The sequence below is a fragment of the Naumovozyma castellii genome, chromosome 9 (genome assembly GCF_000237345.1).
Source record: "Naumovozyma castellii chromosome 9, complete genome".
Lineage (NCBI taxonomy): Eukaryota > Fungi > Ascomycota > Saccharomycetes > Saccharomycetales > Saccharomycetaceae > Naumovozyma > Naumovozyma castellii.
The window spans coordinates 555,217-576,932 of NC_016499.1; the positions used below are offsets into that span (position 1 = coordinate 555,217).

At 35.5% G+C, this 21,716-nt stretch overlaps 12 protein-coding genes across 12 annotated transcripts; 6 read left to right on the forward strand and 6 right to left on the reverse strand.

The window, feature by feature from the left end:
- Positions 1 to 264: 264 nt before the first annotated feature.
- Positions 265 to 2,637, forward strand: SWE1 (tyrosine protein kinase SWE1; the record flags this gene model as incomplete). Its single annotated transcript, XM_003678264.1, has 1 exon — positions 265 to 2,637. The coding sequence occupies one exon, from the start codon at positions 265 to 267 to the stop codon at positions 2,635 to 2,637; it is 2,373 nt and encodes a 790-aa protein (XP_003678312.1).
- A 1,730-nt stretch (positions 2,638 to 4,367) lies between these two features.
- On the reverse strand, positions 4,368 to 5,465 carry NCAS0I03030 (uncharacterized protein; the record flags this gene model as incomplete). Its single annotated transcript, XM_003678265.1, has 1 exon — positions 4,368 to 5,465. One exon carries the CDS (start codon positions 5,463 to 5,465, stop codon positions 4,368 to 4,370), a length of 1,098 nt encoding a protein of 365 aa, XP_003678313.1.
- Positions 5,466 to 6,741: 1,276 nt separating this feature from the next.
- RPL39 (60S ribosomal protein eL39) lies at positions 6,742 to 7,061 on the reverse strand (the record flags this gene model as incomplete). The annotated part of the gene is made up of 2 exons (XM_003678266.1): positions 6,742 to 6,891; positions 7,056 to 7,061. 2 exons carry the CDS (start codon positions 7,059 to 7,061, stop codon positions 6,742 to 6,744), a joined length of 156 nt encoding a protein of 51 aa, XP_003678314.1.
- A 417-nt stretch (positions 7,062 to 7,478) lies between these two features.
- RPS22A (40S ribosomal protein uS8) lies at positions 7,479 to 7,871 on the forward strand (the record flags this gene model as incomplete). The annotated part of the gene is made up of 1 exon (XM_003678267.1): positions 7,479 to 7,871. The coding sequence occupies one exon, from the start codon at positions 7,479 to 7,481 to the stop codon at positions 7,869 to 7,871; it is 393 nt and encodes a 130-aa protein (XP_003678315.1).
- A 314-nt stretch (positions 7,872 to 8,185) lies between these two features.
- On the reverse strand, positions 8,186 to 8,820 carry RPS14B (40S ribosomal protein uS11; the record flags this gene model as incomplete). Its single annotated transcript, XM_003678268.1, has 2 exons — positions 8,186 to 8,592; positions 8,811 to 8,820. 2 exons carry the CDS (start codon positions 8,818 to 8,820, stop codon positions 8,186 to 8,188), a joined length of 417 nt encoding a protein of 138 aa, XP_003678316.1.
- A 1,652-nt stretch (positions 8,821 to 10,472) lies between these two features.
- NCAS0I03070 (uncharacterized protein) lies at positions 10,473 to 11,666 on the reverse strand (the record flags this gene model as incomplete). The annotated part of the gene is made up of 1 exon (XM_003678269.1): positions 10,473 to 11,666. The coding sequence occupies one exon, from the start codon at positions 11,664 to 11,666 to the stop codon at positions 10,473 to 10,475; it is 1,194 nt and encodes a 397-aa protein (XP_003678317.1).
- Positions 11,667 to 12,428: 762 nt separating this feature from the next.
- Positions 12,429 to 12,932, forward strand: NCAS0I03080 (uncharacterized protein; the record flags this gene model as incomplete). The annotated part of the gene is made up of 1 exon (XM_003678270.1): positions 12,429 to 12,932. The coding sequence occupies one exon, from the start codon at positions 12,429 to 12,431 to the stop codon at positions 12,930 to 12,932; it is 504 nt and encodes a 167-aa protein (XP_003678318.1).
- A 461-nt stretch (positions 12,933 to 13,393) lies between these two features.
- On the forward strand, positions 13,394 to 14,098 carry SOP4 (Sop4p; the record flags this gene model as incomplete). Its single annotated transcript, XM_003678271.1, has 1 exon — positions 13,394 to 14,098. One exon carries the CDS (start codon positions 13,394 to 13,396, stop codon positions 14,096 to 14,098), a length of 705 nt encoding a protein of 234 aa, XP_003678319.1.
- Positions 14,099 to 14,214: 116 nt separating this feature from the next.
- On the reverse strand, positions 14,215 to 15,393 carry NCAS0I03100 (uncharacterized protein; the record flags this gene model as incomplete). The annotated part of the gene is made up of 1 exon (XM_003678272.1): positions 14,215 to 15,393. One exon carries the CDS (start codon positions 15,391 to 15,393, stop codon positions 14,215 to 14,217), a length of 1,179 nt encoding a protein of 392 aa, XP_003678320.1.
- Positions 15,394 to 15,637: 244 nt separating this feature from the next.
- CDC6 (AAA family ATPase CDC6) lies at positions 15,638 to 17,251 on the reverse strand (the record flags this gene model as incomplete). The annotated part of the gene is made up of 1 exon (XM_003678273.1): positions 15,638 to 17,251. The coding sequence occupies one exon, from the start codon at positions 17,249 to 17,251 to the stop codon at positions 15,638 to 15,640; it is 1,614 nt and encodes a 537-aa protein (XP_003678321.1).
- Positions 17,252 to 18,204: 953 nt separating this feature from the next.
- NCAS0I03120 (SANT/Myb-like DNA-binding domain-containing protein) lies at positions 18,205 to 20,274 on the forward strand (the record flags this gene model as incomplete). Its single annotated transcript, XM_003678274.1, has 1 exon — positions 18,205 to 20,274. The coding sequence occupies one exon, from the start codon at positions 18,205 to 18,207 to the stop codon at positions 20,272 to 20,274; it is 2,070 nt and encodes a 689-aa protein (XP_003678322.1).
- A 272-nt stretch (positions 20,275 to 20,546) lies between these two features.
- ELO1 (fatty acid elongase ELO1) lies at positions 20,547 to 21,506 on the forward strand (the record flags this gene model as incomplete). Its single annotated transcript, XM_003678275.1, has 1 exon — positions 20,547 to 21,506. One exon carries the CDS (start codon positions 20,547 to 20,549, stop codon positions 21,504 to 21,506), a length of 960 nt encoding a protein of 319 aa, XP_003678323.1.
- Positions 21,507 to 21,716: the final 210 nt, after the last annotated feature.

A 21,716-nucleotide genomic window follows, 5' to 3' on the forward strand; every position in this document is an offset into this window, starting at 1 on the left:
CAGCGGGAGCAAGGGTTTCCACCATTGCAAACATCCTTGTTGCTATTATCGAGGTTTCATGTAGATCCATCACTAAAGGGAAGAAAGATAAATAGATCTACGACAGACGCGAAAAAAATAAACAAGACGCGAGACATGAACGAGCAAGACTGAAAAATATAAACTGAAACTTGACATGTAAACATTGAAATTTCAACCTATCCCACCTTCGTTGCATGTAGATCTTGAGCACCTAAGGAAGACACACAGTTCAATCTAAACTATATGCATCGCCTTTCTGATAAGCTTGTTGAGTTGCGTTCTGCAACCGGCGATGCTCATCATTCAGAATCAGAGTCAGACTCAGATCTCGATATGTTCTGCGAAAACAACAATATAATACCCAACCTCTTTCAGGATAATAGTAACAATGATACTCTGAAGGAAGAACCCCAAACAATAGGAGAAAACGACCAGAATTCCAATAATTTGAAGTTTTATCCATATTCCAATAATAGGATGACAAGAAGTGTAGCAACATTAAATCTTTCATTGAGTAACCAAAGACTAGCTGATTTGAATTTGAATCTAAATTTGAATGCATACTCTTCTCCTTCGAAGTCCTCGAACATATTCAATAATGGGAAACCGTCTACCCCTTTAAACAAGAGTCCTAACAAATTAAAACTTTACCCCATTCCAACTCCTTTCAACTTCAAAAATGAGAATGAACATCGAGAACGTTCGAATACTAGCAGTAATAGTAATAACAATAATAATACCATTAGTTATAATATTGCAAAACCTGATCCAAATGCATTTAACCCGAAAGGTCTAATATCTAAAACATCAAATCTTTCTGCCACATATCCGAATAAGATAAAAATACCCAATACACCAATGAAAAAGTCTCCAAGAATTGATCATACTTCTCTCAATACAAACACCAACGATAATGACACAGAATTTACATCTATATTTAACGAATCTTTCCCAAGTAACAATATTAACAACAATACAGGGTTATCTTTTGATACAGATGAAAATTCGTTATCGAAAAATCTTAGAAATAATATACTCCTACAATCTCCATCTTTGAAAAGAGTTCCATTAATACAAATATCAAATAACCATCAATCTGCAAAGAAGGATTATCATTCACAATTATTCGATTATCCACAATTACAATTCCATTCAAGTAATAATGACAATAATAATAAATTTAAAAAGATTAAAAAATCAAGAAACTCAACAATCTTAAACAACTCAGACTTAACCAATACTTTGCAGCAATTCACTGATGATCTTTATGGGTCAACTGATCTTAATACCAATAACAATAATACTTCAAATCCAACGTCGCCGTCATTCTTCCAGAATAGCACAAATAACAACGACAATAACAATAGTAATGTTCATTACGATGAGGATAATGACCCCTACGAATATGATGATCTTATTACTACACCAACGCGACGCAAATCAATTTCTATCCTGAAACAAACACCGTCATCTATAAAGAGTATACCACCTTTAATAAATTCACCAGTCTTGAAAAGAAGATACATTAATGCAACGATTTCAACAAATCCGGATTCTCATCTTTTCGAAAAATTTAACAATGTTCATATGATTGGTTCGGGTCAATTCTCCTCTGTATACCAGGTGACATTTGCACCAACAAATAAGAAATACGCAGTTAAGGCCGTTAAGGCAAATAAATATAACTCCCTCAATAGAATCTTGCAAGAGATTAAAATACTGGATGAAATTAGAACTTCTCAGCTGGATCTGGAGGGGAAAGAATACGTTATTGATTTTATAAGTTCTTGGAAGTACCAAGGCTCATTTTATATCATGTCCGAATATTATGATAATGGGAACCTGGATTCGTTCTTACAGGAACAAATTATATCAAAAAATACAAGATTAGAGGATTGGAGAATTTGGAAGATCATTGTGGAGCTATCACTGGCGTTAAGATTTATTCATCAAACTTGTCATGTAGTCCATTTAGATTTAAAGCCTACTAACATCTTAATTACTTTTGAAGGTAATTTAAAGTTAGCAGATTTTGGAATGGCTGCTCATTTACCCTTAAGAGATCAAGATTTTGAAAATGAAGGTGATAGAGAATACATCGCACCAGAGATTATATCAGAGTGCATTTACGACTTTAAGGCGGATATCTTTTCTTTAGGACTGATGATTGTGGAAATTGCCGCGAATGTTGTTCTTCCCGATAATGGTAATGCTTGGCATAAATTAAGATCTGGTGATCTATCAGATGCCGGGAAATTAAGTTCGTCAAATATACATTCAGAATCATTATTTTCATCCAACAATAAAGTAGACACTAACCTAACCGATATTTCATCAATTGATAATAATCATAATAATGATAGGAGTATTTCTCAAAAAAGGGATATGCTTTGCAGTGGAAGCTCCAAGATCCCTCCTTGGGTTCCTAAATTCCTTATCGATGGAACATCCTTGGAGAAAATGGTTAAATGGATGATACAACCAGATTATACGAGACGCCCATCTGCTGACGAAATTCTACATACAGAAGAATGTATCTACGTTGAAATGACAAGGAAGGCAGGCGCTGTAATCCAAGAGGATGATTTCGGCCCCAAACCTAACTTCTTCGCTTAAACTGCATAAAGGTGATAATAACTTCCACTATCAAGCCATGTATACATATACATCGAAACTTCTTAGGTAACTCTTTATAGTTTTTACACGCCATCGACCAGGCCACTATTTGCAAAAATTTTTCATAATATTATGTTTTCATACCATTACATATAGTACTCTTCTTGGGTATTATTTCCATATTGCCAGCACCAACATTAGTATTGTTTAGACACCGACGTAACCTTAAATAAACTGGAGCAGCAAATGCATTACTGTCTAATAAGATCGTCAGGACCGCAAGCATCAAGTGCAACTAAACTTTTCCTTTCGAAGGACAATTCTTCGCTGTGTGTATCCTTCTTAGAGAAATCAAAATATTCTCTCGCACTATCTAGCAGATCTTGTTCAGCCGTTCGAAAAAACAAATAATGTTTTGCCACAAAAACAGGACTTGATATTCGCTATTGAATTGAATATAAACGCAGCTAGAAACCCTCGCTCTTCTTTCTCACAAGTACTATATATTACTTAAAATGAAACTACACGAAAAAAAGAATAACATGTGGTCAGGGGCAATAATCTATTTAATTAGATCATTCAACAACCAACTTTCCGTTAAAGTTAGTGACTTAGAAACCATTAAGATAAATTCCACCGAAAAAAGATTTCCTGCCTTATTTTATTTGAAGGGCATTTCATTTCAAGTGCTCAATTTGATCTCCGAAATTTTGTTTGGGGTTAACCAAACATTTGCTCTTAGCAACTTATATTTGGAGGAAAAACCATATACATCGTTGGCGATTGACGATTGGCAACTGTTAAAGTTAGAAACAAAAAAGATTAACGGCAAAATAACCTTTTTTTTGATTTGCAATAAGTATACGGTTTATTGCCTAACATTGTCCCATATTGATTTCAATACGACATTCAATCAAAAGCTGCAAGCATCTGGAGACATTTACTAGGTTCCAAAACTATTGATGGAATTTATTCTGGAAATTGATGGAGATTACGAAGCAAGTTTAGAGGAGACAGCAAAAGCTTCTAATTTAAATATAGAAGAAATTAGGGATGAGATAACAAATTTTAGGGATTCACATGATGCCTTGATGGAAATTCCTGAAAAAGTGTTCAAAAGTTTTGGAATAAATGAGAAACAATGGCAGAAATTGAAAAAAACATTTTTGTTCCACCAAATGGAAACTGGTAAACTTCCAAAAAGAAAGAAAAATTAACAGGGAAAAAAGTGTTAAAAAGGAGGCTCTCCAATTGGTGCCCTTTTTGGAGTCAACATGTCAAGGATTAGATGCTTTCTTAGACAGTTTAAGAGTCGCACTGTCATATTGGAATGATGATAAAGCTCCTCCCTTGGCTGCCAGTGCAGTTGGATTAGGAGCAACCACCTTAATAATAGTTGTCGTTCTACAATTATTTTTGTTTCTTTACCGCTGGATATGGAAGACACAGTATTAAAATGAGTTGTGCCGCTGCTTGCATCTTTTTTATATCAAATAGTATTTATTAAATATTCTGTGCTGGATCTTCTTTTTATTCTCAAGTGAATTTGTTTAATTTAAAAAGATGTTTCCATTTAGTGTGTAATAAAGCATTTGACTCAGAATTTGATCTATTTCGCGCAAAGCACTCTAATCAATTCTCGAAGTTCTGGATTTCTTAATAGATGAAATGCGTTTTTGTTGTGTTATAGGTCGAGGTTGTATCCGATAAATCTTTATAAGGGCGAAATACTAATTTATTGCGGTTTTCCTTCTGCGTAGGCTAGCATTAGTCGCCACGCTCTGTTGTTTGGACCACGTATCTAGATATTTAGGAAGATATTCAAGCACAGTAAGATCACAATCTTTAATTTTGCCATATATATATGCTTCTTCAAACCCAGGATAATGAATCTCTCCCTCTGCTTCCTCCATAGTTATGTATACATTTTCATGAAATATTTCTCCACAAGGAATTAGTTCTGATTCCCATACAATATCCATCGAGTTCTTTTTGAAAATAGAAATTAAATATCTTTGAATTTCTTGATCCATTATGCCAGAATAGCAGGCTTTTGCAACTATCTCATACACATTTTTCTTGGCTGGTTTGATATGGCGGCGGATCCCCAAATGAAAATCAACTGTCATATATGTCTTTCCCAAAGCATACTGAAGAGTTTGGCAATTTGCATTGGCATCATTCGCTTGTAGGTGTCCATATACAGATTGCAAATAAAGTTGTAATGCTGCAGTCTCGTAGCCAGAGCAATTTGTAAACAGCAGTGGTGTTGATTCGAGTTTAGGATGTACCAAGCGTTCAACAAAGTACTCTGGTTTTTCATACATCTTTTTTGATAGAAATGGGGCACATCTTGATTTTCGATCAAGAATTTCCTTCTTGATTAAGCTCTTGATGGCAGCAATACCTCCAAATTTCTCTATTATTTTATCACTCCGAGTACGTCGTACGTCACCAACCATGACAAAGTAAGGCACCTCACTCAAATAGGGACCACATACGATGATAACTTCTTTCACGTTGTAACTCATTTCCCCTGTAAAATCATATGAATGTTCTTCCTCGTTATAAGCAACAGAAGAATATACAAATTCTTCAAATAATTCACATAATACTCGGTTCTTAACAATAAAGACTTCATAATAATCTTCAAACCTCCAGGGTAAGTGGAATGAGTGGCACAACTCTTGTTTGTGGATCTGTTCTTCTTTAGAACATATGCATTTTTGTTTGCATTGGTCTGTCGCATACTTTACTCTATTGTCACCTGCGTCTAACTCCCAATCTGTGGGAAATAGAGGATGGTCCAGTGAAAATTGATCAGTCATGGGTTAATAATCGTACCATTAGACTAAGGCATGTTGCCTTGCTACATATCCAGTTACTTCCTATCTTCTCTTGGGGCTGAACTTTGAAATTTTCTCTGAAAAGCGTCGGTAGAATACTTCTACTATGATACGGAATTCAAGTTTATGCGTATACTTTATATAGCTATAAAAGTGGCGATTATTGGAGAAATACATCTATTTACACAATATACATCATTCTTAAGGCGATTGGAGATTACCGTCAATGCCCTTCTAGAAGTTTATGCAGAAAATGTTGGGTTGGAGGAATGCACTGAAGATTTAATTGGTGCTGGATCTATATGGTCTTGATTTTCACTTTTTATATTGTAAAATTCTTGGTGAGAAAAGGTTCAATATTTCTAGTAACCAATTCCAGAAAGCCTTGGTGTTGCGCACCAACTTTTCGTTTTTTTAAAAAGAGTTGTGATTTGTCCATTGTGTACTATGTTCTACCTCAAACGTTGATTGATTTTCTATTCTTCCATAATCTTGCGCAACCTATAAAAATGAAAACGATAATTGCTGTTTACCTCGAAACTACGGGCAGGCTTGAGAAATTATTTACGGTTCGGCTACTATAACCATTATTGTATTCTTCTCATAGCATCTCACTTTAGCCTTAACTACAACGAACCCTAACGAAATTTTCTCCATTGAAACAAAACTTCGCGCGGCAGTTTTCTCAGTTTAGGTATAAAAGGAACGCTTATTTCAATCATTGAATCTCAGAACTTAACAACAACTGCAAAGGAATAAACGAACAAACGAGGACTTTCTTTGGACCAACGATAAAGAAACATGATTCTATTTATATATATGACGAGATCGTCACACTAATAAGAATTATATTCCTTTGTGCATTATACGTGATGAGCTTTTTAAACACTTCTAATGCTAGATAGTATCTGAAAATTAATTTAATGATTTCGGTGTTTTAGACAATGGGAATCTCTCTGAAATAATGCAGCAAATTGATATATTTTTACCTATGTAGATTTTGTAGAATAACTTGCTTGTAATCTGGAAAAGAAAAAGTATCTGCATGCTGTAGTATACTAACCATTGAAACTTTAAAATTCATGGATAGTCTAAGCTAAAATAAAAAGACAGCGAGAGGTTATTGGAGAGTGTAATATTAATACTTAGTGTAAATATTTATTAAAAATGCGAATCGAATCTATGAAAGAGAATTAAATGTAATGTTCCTTCATAAACACAAGAAATAAAGTCTCTGTGAAAGGAAGGCATAAACTTCTTAGATACCCAACTTCGTTCTTCTCCAGTTTCTTCTCTTAGCATTATAACGGATCTTGTTATCAGTTCTTAATCTGATCCATTGAGGTAATGGTCTGTTTTGCTTTTGAGCCTTAGCTAGTCTTTGTTTAGTTTTGAAGGATTTCTTGGCCTGTTTTCATATCATTTGATAAATTGTTAGTAAACCTAGATTCAGTAATAGTTCAGGAAGCTCTGAAGGGAAATAAATCTGCATTGACTATCTTTATCAGAGTTCAATGAGATGGTTCTTGGACCCTCACAGCTTAGTTCCATTGTTTCAGGATGCGTACATACAGCCATTGTAGCGATATCGAGATTCTTGCTTTGCTAAGAAACTTCAAAAAGTAGCTTGAATAATTTCAGTTTGTTTTAACAGTTTATGTTTGTCATTTCAAATAAAAAAGTGCGGACTGTGCAACACCCACACATGCAACCCAACACCGCACCTGAGAACAACTATAAAATGGATTTCATTTTCTTTCCAAAACACAACTCAAAGCGCTCTTCCGCCTAAGAAATCTTGCCCGTCCTTCTAACCCAGACGGACAGACTCACACCAATAGACGGACGGAAACCTGAGGGCGGCAGGATTCCATAGTATCGCTGCCTGCAGTTGAATCGCTACAATGTATGTAGATGAAATAAGTGAAATTTATAGATATTAATGAATTCTTGTCTCAAGGGGGAAGATAAGTCGAACCAAGAAATAAAGCCAAAATGACCAGAACTTCCGTCCTAGCTGATGCTTTGAACTCCATCAACAACGCTGAAAAGACCGGTAAGCGTCAAGTCTTGATTAGACCATCTTCCAAGGTCATCATCAAGTTCTTGCAAGTTATGCAAAAGCACGGTTACATTGGTGAATTCGAATACATCGATGACCACAGATCCGGTAAGATCGTCGTCCAATTGAACGGTAGATTGAACAAGTGTGGTGTTATCTCCCCAAGATTCAACGTTAAGATTGGTGACATTGAAAAGTGGACTGAAAACTTATTGCCAGCCAGACAATTCGGTTACGTTATCTTGACCACCTCTGCTGGTATTATGGACCACGAAGAAGCCAGAAGAAAGCACGTTTCTGGTAAGATCTTAGGTTTCGTCTACTAAGCGAAGTTATACATGCATACAATTCCTTTTATATGTTTAAGATATAATCATCCATTTATGTAATTTCAATTAGTATAATAACAACAACCTTTCAAATATAAAGAAAAATAAATAATATTATCAAGATTTATTTTTGTTCTGTAATGCTATATGTATGTACAAACTTTCACGTATAGCGTCCAGTAATATCTTCGAGTTTTAATGCTAGACATACAATAATAAAAACGCAGAAAGATAATGCAAAGAATGGTTGATTAGTTGATGTTACTTAGTAGTTACAGTAATATTATATACACAACAGAAGAATGAGTAAATCATAATCTTCTACCTCTTCTACCACCCTTCTTTCTTGTAGAATCGGATGGGACAGGTGTAACATCTTCAATACGACCAATTCTCAAACCAGATCTGGCCAAAGCTCTCAAAGCAGCTTGACCACCTGGACCTGGAGTCTTAGTTCTAGTACCACCAGTGGCTCTAATCTTAACATGAACCGCGGTGATACCAACTTCCTTACACTTGGCAGCAACATCTTGTGCAGCTAGCATGGCAGCGTAAGGAGATGATTCATCTCTATCAGCCTTCACCTTCATACCACCGGTAACTCTACAGATAGTTTCCTTACCGGATAAATCAGTGACATGGACAAAAGTATCATTGAAGGATGCGAAAATTCTAGCAACACCAAAGACTTGGGATGCGTCACGAGCTTGGACGAGATCTACAATAAAAGAAAAACTCAGTTAGTAGTTTGTTAGTATTTTATTCGTAACCCAGATAACAATTTGTTCTTGGCAATATGCACAAATGAGATTTGAACACCTGAGTATGCCAACTGCGTGCTTGCACAATTAACATGGAACTCAAATATCAACTTCACCCATTTTGCATAGAGAATAACTAATTGGTTTTAAACAGGATATCACCCCTTGTACGTACCGTTAGCCATTCTTTATGTATTAATTGGATTGTTGATTTTATTAACTTTTGTAGCTGTCGTAAACATAGAATGAGAGAGTTGAATCTTTTATATAGGTGGAGCGAGAAAACTAATTTTTCAAAGGTAGCTTTTTGGGGAAGAAGGAGAATTTGAAACGTGTAGGGGTGGATGGGTTTTTCAAACCAAGAAAGCAGTCAAATGTTCTATTCCCGGCAAACAAGCAATGACGAATTAGTTAATTAAATAGACTACAAAGATAGATGTTTGACCTCTTTGAAGGCATATGAGTCATCGATAGTCCCCGCATAATAATCAAAGAAGGCCGCAATAAGTTTTATCTCGAACGAGTTGTAGAGTGGATGTTGTCTAGATGATTCTAATATAGTAACCTATTATAAAACCTGTCACAGAAGTGCAACGGGACAAATTCACTACAATAATACTCGTTCTGGAATGTAAATTGGTTTCTTTAAAAGAAACTATAAGGAAAACTGCCTCTAATAGTTGGTAAGGTGAGGAAGAAAACTGTCCTCAATGCTGAAAATTTAAATAGAGTAATAATGGGGTTACCCGCTGGGAGATATGAGTAGGTTACCAAAGGTTCGCAGTAATAAGGGCAAGCAAGTCCTCTGAACATGAAGGTTATTACAAGGAACAGTTATTAAGTAATAAATCTCTGATTCCAATTCGGGTTTGGGCACAGAAAAGCTAACAAAAATATGCTTCTCACAGTAATTAGATATATCATTGTATTCATACATTAACTGGTACATTTCTGTACACTTAAGCACGGTAGACTTGTAACGTGAAGGGGAAATATGGGAACAGCTTCTTGATTGGGGTGTTTGCCTAAATGACCATGTCACTCGGTTCATGTTGAATTTTTTTTTACTCTCTAACATATTGGATATAGACATACAAGTATGTTTATATCCTGTCATGTATATCCCGACGAAAGGGTAGTGTGAACATAATTGTTCAAACGTGGGGAACTATTTCATGGATATTAAGAAAATCAAGATTAAGAAGAATAATTCTGTATAAAGTGCGTAGTTAGTTGGGACCCTTTGCCTTAAATTCAGAACGAGTTAGTAATTAATGAAAAGCAAGAAATATGATCGAAGCAAAACGTAAAAATATGTGTCTCTAAGTAAGTCCTGAAGCGCCAATTATTGAAAATGATAAATTTTAACCTATGGAATATTAAACTTGTGTTCTAATTACATTCTAAGTTAAATAGCTAAAATAGCCAGTTTTGTTGTTTGTATTCATTATACATAGCACCCATTGAAGCGAAATTGACGCCAGTTGTTAATCGTTTTTTATAACTAGTAATAAATGTATCCGTTTGCTCGCCTACACATGCAGTTGAAGATGGAGAAAATAAGAGTTAGGAAAAAAGTGTTATAACGTACTGACTCCTCAACATGTTTAAACAACTACAGAGAGGTGCAATTAACTAAGAATAATTAGTTTGACATTGAAACCTGCCAAGGTGATAATGCCAAGCTATTTGCTCGAAAAAGTTAGAGAGTCTAAAAATTGGAAAACTCCAAGATTTAATTCTAGTATATAAACAAATATTTAGGCCAAGGAATATGATACAGAGCCTCCTCTTCTTCCCAAAAAACAAAAATGAATAATTTATCAAAGTCTCTTTTTTAACGACCATAGGGTGATGCGGTTCGTAGAGTCGAAGAAACCGAGGAACTGCTAGAACTACTACTAATGGGTAAAATCATTTGCTGTATATCAATATTCTCTTCAGGGTTAACTTCCATGCAGAGTTTAACAATATCAACACTAGGGTTAGACGATATATACCGAATACGAAACTTTTCCTGATCTGGATCTTCTGTACTGTCAATTCTTTTTAATATCTCAAAACAACTCTTAGCATCATTAATGAAAATCCGATTTATACCACAACCTAAACCTGGAAGGATTCCCAGTAACATAATTCCCGCCAAGAAGTAACAATCACTCAAATAACCCCGCAATCGTTCGCGATCATTATAACGTAATTGCCAGCGTATTTCTGCTCCTGTTGAATTCAACAATTTTGATATCTCCACTGCTGTTGGAGTTCCCATTTCAAGTTTCAGAGTGTAACAATAATTACGTATAAGAGTAACCAAAGGCATTTGGCTTTCCGTTTGATGGAACCCAAGAAAGAAGACAGGTGGAATCATATCTATTGTTCGCTCTAAGTGTTCATAAATGATGCTGAGTGTATCTCCTTTCTCATCTTTATTTGGTTCACATTCTAATTTCTTCAAAGTGAAATGGTCTGTTTCAGAAGAAAGAATAGCACTCACTTTATGTGCTCCTCCATATTTCTCTACCAATGGTAAGAAGTTTGCAGTGTTAATGGGATGAGCTTCCTCCTTATACATAAACAACGTTGGATTTTCAGTACCGTAAGGCCCACGAATGATAAGAACCGCCTTTTGTTCTGAAGAAAGTGATTCTGAAGATGAATTGATACAGGACTTTCCAACATCTGTGCACTGGCCTAAAGCCCTCATGTCATGGCAAATATTGGTAAGAACCGGATTATATGAAGGGACACATTTGTAATAATCATTAAATTTCCAGTCTCCTTCTGATATTTTCTTGCTATCTTTATATTTCGGGTCTAATATGATTCCCTCCAGCCTTGCCTCTATCTTCCCTTCTAGGGTCTCCCTTGGTTTGAATATATCCTCCTTCTCGTCATCAGGGATTGCAAAGACATTTGTTAAAAACTGCCAGAAGTTGGTGAGCTGTGACGCCATATTTTGAAATGTTGTTTCTCTTTTAGTGACAGTGATGATGGTTGGCCTTGGAAATTTACTGATCAAATAATTAAACATAATATTACGTAATCATTGGAATCTCATTACGCCGCACATATCAACTCAGAAAAAGACACAAAATACATCGTTAGATTATATATTATGATGGGAGGTTAAAGCAGTTACAACGAAAAGGCTTCCAAACCAACCTCTAAAGAACAACTAATCTAAAAACATTAATTATGCAAACCGATCAAATGAAATTGTATGAAATACATTTTAATGAAAAGCGTCCAATTGATAGTGCGAACTCCATCACCCCCACTCATTTCTTGAAAATGGTACAAGAAAAAACGGCCATTGCCAAGAAACGTGCCCTCTTTATTGGTTGTCAGCTTACTTCATTAATAGAATCAGAACTTGAAAAAACTCTTTTTGGGTCTACCAAGGTTCTTAAGAATTTCAAAGATGGCCCAAAGAATTTCCATACCTGCAATGGTTGGGAATTACTAAAATGGTATCTTTTTCCTAATAAGGAAACGACTGAAGCAACTATAATAGTCTTCAAACATTACCAAATGGTAGTTTTAGTTGATAGTATGGATGATGAAATTATACAAAATGACGATCAAACCTTCAAAAACTTTGAAGGTTCGGATACTTTTTTAATTAAGGTCCTCACTACTGAGTCAATTGAGCGTGAAATCAAAAATTTAGAAACAACTATGGATACAATTCAACAGACAGGTGAAGGAATCACAATGGACTAGAGAATCATTGTTAAAAAGAATCGATTACGTCAAACTAAATACTAAAAATTTACATGTTATCATACTTCCAATGATAACTGATTACAGGGAAAGAGAAGCAATGTCCTTTGATATTAATGACCTCAAAAATCGGTACAATATGGTATGCACGAATATCAATGTATTAACCATGCACAACCGTGTTCAAACAAATGAAAGCAGTATTTTAAAAAAAATAGACGCCTTTGCCGATGGCGTTGCAACAAGCGCCCAAGCCATTGCAGGGACCAACTTGGAGTTCCTTGATGTAACTGCAGAAAATCAACATCGCCTGAATTACGTTGGCCTTGTCGGTTGTTGCACTGCTGCCCTTTGGAAAATATCTGCATGCTTCCCACGGGAGAAGATAAGAAGATGGCTGAATAATGTTATAAGAGTCTTTTGGATGAATGTCAAAAAATGGGCATTCGGTTCCAATGTGGCCATTGCTGAATATTTCAGAAGAAAATGGCACAATTTCTTGGGATGGGGAAGAAAGAAAAAAGTAAAAATTGGTTCAATTGAAGGCGGGACGATGAATGATAACCTCGAATAAACGATATCATGAGTCACCAAGTACTTAAACAATAGCATTATATTCCTGGCAGTTGGCGAAAAAAAGAAATTGGGAAGAAAGTATCAATCGTTAACGAAAACAGGATCGAGAAGAAATTTATCAGTTTCCTCCCTATAGTCTCGATACCAGAGTTTACTCACATAGTCTGCCAAACTAGAAGCAAACGGCATTTCAAAGAAGTTTTATTAGGGTATCCTGTATATATCTATGAATGTACCTAATTCTTTGCTCTTTCAATAGTATTTACGCCCAAATAAAATATACCAGACTATATATTGTTGGTATTACCCGTCCGGGCCCAAATGGCTTTCAGCGAAACATCAGAAAACTTTTGGCATTTCATTATGAACTGTTCGTATTTTAGGCTATTAAGGAAAGAATAAATTATACGTAGAAAGATAAAAGAGCTCTCAATTGCTTTAATACACATTTCTTCCATTATGCAAATCCTAAGGATTATATGGACCGCATTGCTGATGAGCTTTGCGCTCGCTTCAGAATCTGCTTCCAATGGGATTATTAAAGGAAGATTTAATTATACGATGGTTAACATCCATCAATATCCCGTCTCAAGAACACATTTCACATTGTATCAAATTGGAAATTATTCCACGAATGAACCTTACTTTGCAACCACAGAATTGAAGGATAATTTGGGCAATTTCGAATTCAAAAATTTACCACTGAATTTAGGAACCAACGCAACCACCTACTTTGTCATGTATCCAAGTTCCCTCGATTTCAATTTGAAGCCAAATAGAATCTTAATTGAGTTTACCGATAGGGGCAATGGTACAGTGGAATCTAAAGCATTCAAAAACTATTTCGGTAGAGAATTCTTCCCCTCTAAAGATATTACATACCCTGAAAAATTGGAAAGTATAAGCATGGACCCATTTATTGAAATTGCATTGGTTCACATTGCTCCTCGTAGATCGTATTTCCAAGTAAGAAATGCGGGTATACTACAAAGTGGAATAATTGGGAATATTTTAAGTTCTCGTTGGAAGACTGCTGCTGTCATAACTGTAATTTGTTTGGCAATATTCCCATTTATAGTTGAAAAATTTGACCCTGAAACGACAAAAGCCATGAAGGAGGATGCCCTTAGAAAGCAAAGAGAAAAATATGTCATAAAGAATTAAACGATGTATCATACTTCGTAATCTCAAGAGTGACTGAGACTATGATCCAACTTCTATAATATTTTTAGTTAAATATATATATATATTATATCGTATAAAAATGTGCATATTTATTATTATTCCATACGTCCTTTGAATTTCTTCCTTTGGCTACTACATCTCTCATAAAGGAATAAACCAAACACATTTAATAATAGGCCAAAAACCTGATGGAAAGTAATCATTCTGCCAACAAAGATCCAACTGACAGAAATAATAGCAATTCTTTTCATTAAATTAGCAATGGAATACGTTAACGTTGATACCTCACCCATTAAATAAAACGTTATCATAGCTTGAAGGAAATGGAACGTCCCATTCAAGAAATATAATTTCCAAGGCATACATTTTATAAGTTCAGTAGATGTTCCATTAAATATGTACCCCCATATAAGCGGCAATTCAAGCATAATAAACCAGCCAAAGGACATACAAAAGCCAACCAAAGAAATATATATCATTAAAGTCAATTTATCATAGGTGACAGGTTCGTCATCTCTATACTCTTCCTTATACTCCTTTTTATCGGCATATACTGGCAATGGAGAATCCGCCTTTTGGGAGTCATAGTTTCTTAAATTATCTATATCAGTTGGATTGGATTTATATGTAAACACTTTTTTCCCATAAATGTTTTGTCCCACAAAGATAAACATTGATATAATGGCACAAATAATACCATATGTAGAGTAAGTGGCAACCATGAGATCATTACCCTTCTTTGTTGCCTTATTATCTTCATTAACGATTATCCAAACACCAGTAATTAAAGATCCCAGACTAAAATATAATATTGAATCCAGCGCCAGGGTTTTAAGTCCTAACAGCTTCTGGAATATTAGGATAAAAATTGGTGATAAAGTCTTAATACTGGCTACTGTAGAAACGGGAACAATTGATGTGGCAGTGTGTCCAAAATATTTACCAACAAATTGAAAGATTCCTAAAGGTAGAACGGTAATGAAAATCTTTTTCGTTGGTCTCGTTATTATCTTTCTATTGGCATACCCGTGCGAAACATATTGTGGGAAAGTCCCCTTTGGAAAGAAAGCACAAAACCTTGATGAATAGTAAGCTATATTACAGGAGATTGCCGCCAATAATGCAGTGTAAATGAATTGGAATTCACCTAGAAATAATGGTAGAGGACATAGCGTTAATACCTGTTTTGTTACCTGAGATGCGAATGATGAGATAGCGTACCAACAAATGCACAGAATAATGATATGTACATATGGACGCAGACGGACTAACATTGAATGGATTGGGTTCTTATGTTTGACGTGGTACTTCCTTTAATGGAGTTTGTTACAATAACAGCACAACAACAATGGTTGAAAAAAACTTAGAAAAGTCATCGTTACTGGACTACGCGAAATATTTACATGCAACATACAGAAAGAACAACGAAACATATGAATGATATCTATTTATTTTTGTTTTGCTATTTAATCTATAATATATTAATGCTAACTTTAATTACAATTTTTTTTGTTCATGCTAATCCTTTAAGAAGCTCTTCAGTAAATCTGACTTGGAAATTTCGTCATCAAACTCTTTGTCATCTATAGTTGCTTTTACCATTTTCACTAAATGTTTTGTCTTTCCCGATGATTTACCCGTGAAAATGGTTACCACACCACATGTCTCAAGAGCATTGCAAATGTCTAGAAATTCATTACGTTTTAAGGGAGTTAATGAATCCTTCCTCCTTAGTAATTTCACATAATAATCGTATGCATCGTCTAATGAACAATGACTTTGGAAAATATCAGTCCTTTGTCTATGTACAAGAGAGCATAAAAGAATACGTTGTTGCATATTCAATTTATTAATACGAGATCTTGTTGACGAAATATTCATAAATTGAGAAAAGACTTTTGCCACATGGGGTAAACCAATCTTGACAATTTTAACATCACTTGCTTTATTTTTTTTCAAATTAGCTAGTACTTGTAACTCAACCACTTCAATACTACTCTTCAAAACATCAAATAATTTCCTCAAATCACCGGTGTTACCAGAACATCTCTTTGCAGCAAATTTAATTGCCATTGGATTGAATACACAATCCGTTGAGTCCACTAAATTAATCCTATTCATAATAATCTGATACATCTCATCTGAAGAATAAGGTTGGAACACAATGGTCTCTGGCATCAAATCTTGTCTTAGGTTCAAACGTGATAAGAATCTATCAGTCATATCTAAACTATTAGCTATTCCGATTAAGAGGAAGTTAATCGAGGGCAATTTACTAAGTAGGAATAATTCAAAAATTGTCTTTGTCGAATGTGTAGAATTTGTGGATGAACGAACTAGCTTATCCATTTCATCTAATACTACAATGAACGTCCTTGATTGAGGGAATAATTCCAAAAATTGCTGCAAGTCACTCATTGTGGTGACAGGATGAGGGTACTTTTCGTCATTAGAGAAAGATTCAAAGATCTTGGTAAAAATATGAGAAGGTTCATTGAGGGCAATACAATTGATGGAAGAAAGGGATACTGTTTCTACATCACCATTTGAGAGTTGAAAATACGATTGGTTATGAAGAAGATGAGAAGATGATCCCGTTGATTTCATGGATCGCGGACATTCAGGTAACAAATGTGTTCTTTGGATGGAATCCACTTGTGCAGTCTTTCCTGTCCCAGGTGGGCCCGTCAGGTAAAGTGAATTACTAGTGTGGCTCTTGATATTTGTATTTAAGAAGTCCATGATTTTTTCATACTGAGCTTGTCTTGTAGGCAAACAACCGTCATTATTTGATAGAATCCCAGCCGATCTTTGCAGTACAGCTTTGGTACGGGAATATAGGGAATCTCTACCAAAAAGTGCTCGTTGAGGAGTAGCACAAGGCGATGGAGGAGCATAAGAAGATTCTTCTTCTTCTTCTTTTTCAACAGTGACTTTTTCAGAAAGTTCAAGCTTTAACTTTTTCTTTGGGACACTTTGAGGAGGTGTGAGAAGAACTGATGCTGAATCGTTCCTCGTTCTCTTCTTATTTTTAGTTGGTGTGATGGGTTCCAATATGGGGGAATCAACCTCTGTATCTGAATCATCTATCAGAAACGTATTCTTTGGTATCAAGTTTCTTGTTCTCAACATTGGCTTTAAAATTGTGGTGTTATAGTTCAATCATATTTCTTCAAAGTAAGCCTACCCTGAAACTGGATCAACTATTGTACAGTCCATCCATATATATCAGATTTCCTACATTGTATAAAATAGAGATCTGTACTTTACGCGTCAGTTTCTCGAGAGCCAGCCACGTCAAAAAATTTCGGATCTGATTTCTGATATTTCCACATTAGGAAGCGAAATTGTCTTTGCCCTAAAGGGGAAATTCAGGTGTTCGGACACTCTCCCTACGTGTCCGAATGACAAAGTCCGACATTTTCCTTTGAGAGAAGAGGAAACCAAGAAACAAGGAACAACTCAAATCTAATCACTTCACCGTTGAGTAGGCTGCTGAGACTCAAGCTGGAGCTAGAAGGAAATACCTCAAATGGTTGTCGTTGTTGCCCTTTTTAGAAGATGCTTACATGCATGTTGATGTGCCGCTTTAATATTTTGTCTTTCAAAAGTGAAAACGACCGTTCCGTCTTCATTGATTAATTTATTTGAAAGAAACTCTAATGTACGAACAAAAAACTTTTAAATTTCCAGTTAACTCTTGAAAATGGAAGGTGCTTTGTGCTTATTCCAAAGCTTGAGAGAGAAAGAGAAACATCAGGAGCGCTTTAAAAAAAAAATGCAACTTACAGATAATAAAAGCGTTACAATTTTGCTGTACCGTTTCACCGATGAGGAAAGGTTTTCAATCGCTCCAATCTACTCCCTTTAATTGGAACTTACGCCAATTATGTATCTTGGTTGTGGGCGCCAACATTTATCACCATGTACGAAGTTACAAAATGTGATTAGTTGAGACATTTTGGGAGCTGAACCGCATAAGGTAGAACCCATCCTTTATTTGCTGATAAAAGTAGACATTAAAAACTAGCAATTCACTGTAATAGAAATAGGTTCACTTTGTCCTTAATGTCAAACAATAGAGTATGCACCATAAAAAACTCTACCATTACTCGAATAAATTTCAACGTCAACGAACACCTAATGATAGAACGAAGAACGGTATATCTACGCCTACACCAAAATCGACATTACCTGGAAAGTCAAATTCACAGGTAACAGGAATAGATACTACTGTTGTACCTTTTCCCTCTGCAACGAACCCTAATGAGCAAGTAAAAACTAATAAAATAATCATAAAGAAGAGATCACGTTATAATCCAAACCCTAATGAACGATCCCCAGGGAGTTTGATTAGAAAGCAAGTATTCCACATTAGACCACCAAATACTGGTGTAGCTTCAATAGAGAAGGTTGATTCTTTTAATAAGACACCTGCTGCTAGCAGCACTGTGGGATCCAGGTATTCAGGCTCAGCAAATGGAGAAACAAAGCATTCAAGATATGATAAACATGCAAAATTGCACAGAAGTCCAAGCTCCTCAACGTCACTTTTATCGTCACCATCTTCTTCATCATCATCATCGGTATCAAGATATCAGCCATATATCCAACACAACATTTTACAAAGACCACTATCTAGATACAATCCAAACTACTCATCTCCCCTCTCGCATACAAACAACGTACATCAAATGAAATTAAATAGATGGAAACACCAAAAAATGCAACCATCAGGCAGATATAATTCAACCGCGTCATCCTCGAGTAAAGGAACTGCCACATCTAATAGTGTAAATTCACTTGGTTCGAGCTTGATCAATTCTGTGAAACCGGCAAAAAGGAAGGGAATAGATGATGAAACGTCACATTTTAAGATTAGTATAAAGAAATCAAATAATAATATTAATATATTGAATGAAAGTGAGAAGAACGAAGAAAATAAAACGTACAACCTTCTAGATAAACGGAATATTACCCAAAACATATTACCAATTAGAAAAATTGTTACCAAGAACAATTTTACCACTGAATTAACTCAGGAAAAGAGAGACAATGCCAATGCCAATGCGGAAAGATTACTAGAAGAGAACTATGAATATATTAGGGATCCTGCACAGCTAAAGACAGATATATCTGCCTTAAAGAAAAGCAGCCCTATTAAACCATACAATTCAATAAATAAATATCCTCAAAGTTACATATTCCCTTTGAATAAGATAGAGACCAGACTTTGGGAATTAAGAAATAAAATTCCCACTAAGAAACCGATCCAAGTAACCAAAATAGAGTCATTAAGAGATTATTCCTTTTTCCATAAGACCTTAAGACAACATGCTACAATAAGTAGGACATCTGTTGTTTTAAAATTGATGAAACTAAAGAACTGTGGTCGTATCCAGAAATTACGATTGAACCAAAAATGGCTAAAATTTGAAACCGAATGGGAAAAAGATATGAAGAGCTTTAGAGGGTTAACACCAGAAGAGGAAGATGTCCCCGATGATACAACAGAACTCGATGAATCTGAAAATGATAAATTTGAAGAGGAAGATGAATTTAGTTCATTAACACCAAGAACCTCGTCAAGAAGTAGCCGTATTAACAGGGCTGATTTTGTCGATGATTCCGAATTGGAAGATGTGTTGTTTCAAATTGATCCAGATTACAGGAACCATCAATTAGCGGCAGATATACCACCTTTGATATTATCTCCCGTTACAAGATACGCCCAAAAATTCCAAGATACAAACAATTTAATTACGGATAAAAATCGCTGGGCGTCAAGAATCATTACGGATGGGATTGACACATTTACTGAAAATGAAAGTGGCTTATTTCTAAAGGGATATTTGAGGTATCCAAAGAAATTTGGGAAAATCTCCAAATACATGGGGGGGCTAAGATCGTGTGAAGAGTGTGTGCAACACTATTATAAAACAAAGAGGAAAATCAATTACAAATCTTTAATCAAGAAACGTAACATGAAGAGAGGGCGGGGAAGTAAGAAGAGTACCAGGAAGAATGACGGTTCGGAAGATAGCAATTCCGAGTATACTCTCAACGAATCCGACATGGGTGCCAGCAATGCAGACACGGACAGCCTGATGACGGACGCTACTTTCGACGAGGAAGATAGTGAACATGGACTTTAGTATACTATATCATATTATACAAGATACATACATACTTGTCACACCACATTGGTGCCCCTATTGGTTCCTTTGTTGACTACTCAACGGTTTTTACAATTCCACTAACTCCGAAGCCGTCGACCCGATTGTCATAATTTGTGTCACTCGAGATGACGTTTCTTTAAAGAAACTATATATATCATGTATAATCAAGAACACCATTAGTGTCTCCCACTCTCCAGAGACCTACTCGATAGGACCGCTACCGTTTCAGATTTTCCCTTCGAGCAACCATGAGCAAGGAACCATCAATATCTTTTCTACTGGGGGACTTTCAAGCATTGGACCAATTCCATCCTACCATTGATAGACCTTTCTTCAATGTTTCCCTTTGGGGACATTTTGAAAGGTCCATGACATCTCTATCGAGAGGAGCTTTTGTTCCTCATGAGTTTCAATTTGTGGAGGGGAAACTTCCATTAAGCTTATGGAATTCGGTTATATTTGGCATTATGACTTACTATGTCGTAATCTTTGGTGGCCAGTCCCTTTTGAGGGATACTAAACCATTAACTTTGAACTTTTTAGTCAAGGTGCATAACCTATTTTTAACCATCCTCTCATTTATTTTATTTGTTTTAATGACAGAACAGGTCATTCCAATGATTATAAAAAAGGGTATAGTCTACTCAGTATGTGATCCTGAGGCTTGGACTCAACCTTTGGTTACGTTATACTACTTGAATTATATCGTCAAATTCATTGAATTTATCGATACCGTATTTCTCGTTTTAAAGCATAAGAAATTGACTTTTTTACATACGTATCATCATGGAGCTACTGCATTATTATGCTTCACACAACTAATTGGGAAAACAGCCGTTTCATGGGTACCAATTGTACTCAATTTGGGTGTTCACGTAGTTATGTATTGGTATTACTTTCTATGCGCTAATGGAATAAAAGTCCCCTGGAAAGCATGGGTAACCAGATTTCAAATTGTTCAATTCATTTTAGACGTTGCATTCATATATTTCGTGGCCTATCAAAAGTTCACTTCAGTGTTTTTTCCACAACTTTCCACCTATAAAAACTGTTCAGGTACTATTTCTGCAATTTGTATTGGTTCAGGTATCATCACTTCCTATCTTTTCCTATTCATTGGTTTTTATATACATGCATACAGAAAAAATGCAAGGAAGGGTGTCAAGAAGACTTATAAAAAGGGAAAGGTTCATCCAAAGACTATTTAATCATTTGCTCAATTTACATATAAGTATATAGCCTTTCATAAAAGAATAAAATGATAGGTAACGTTCTCTCTGGCCCAATCAAGGTTTGAAAAATTCATGCTTAAGTGTATTTTCCTTATATATTTACAAATGGATTTGACTCTCTTTTCCTTCTACATATTTTTTGAATCAAAACCACTATTTGGATTAATAAATAATTACGCATACGAT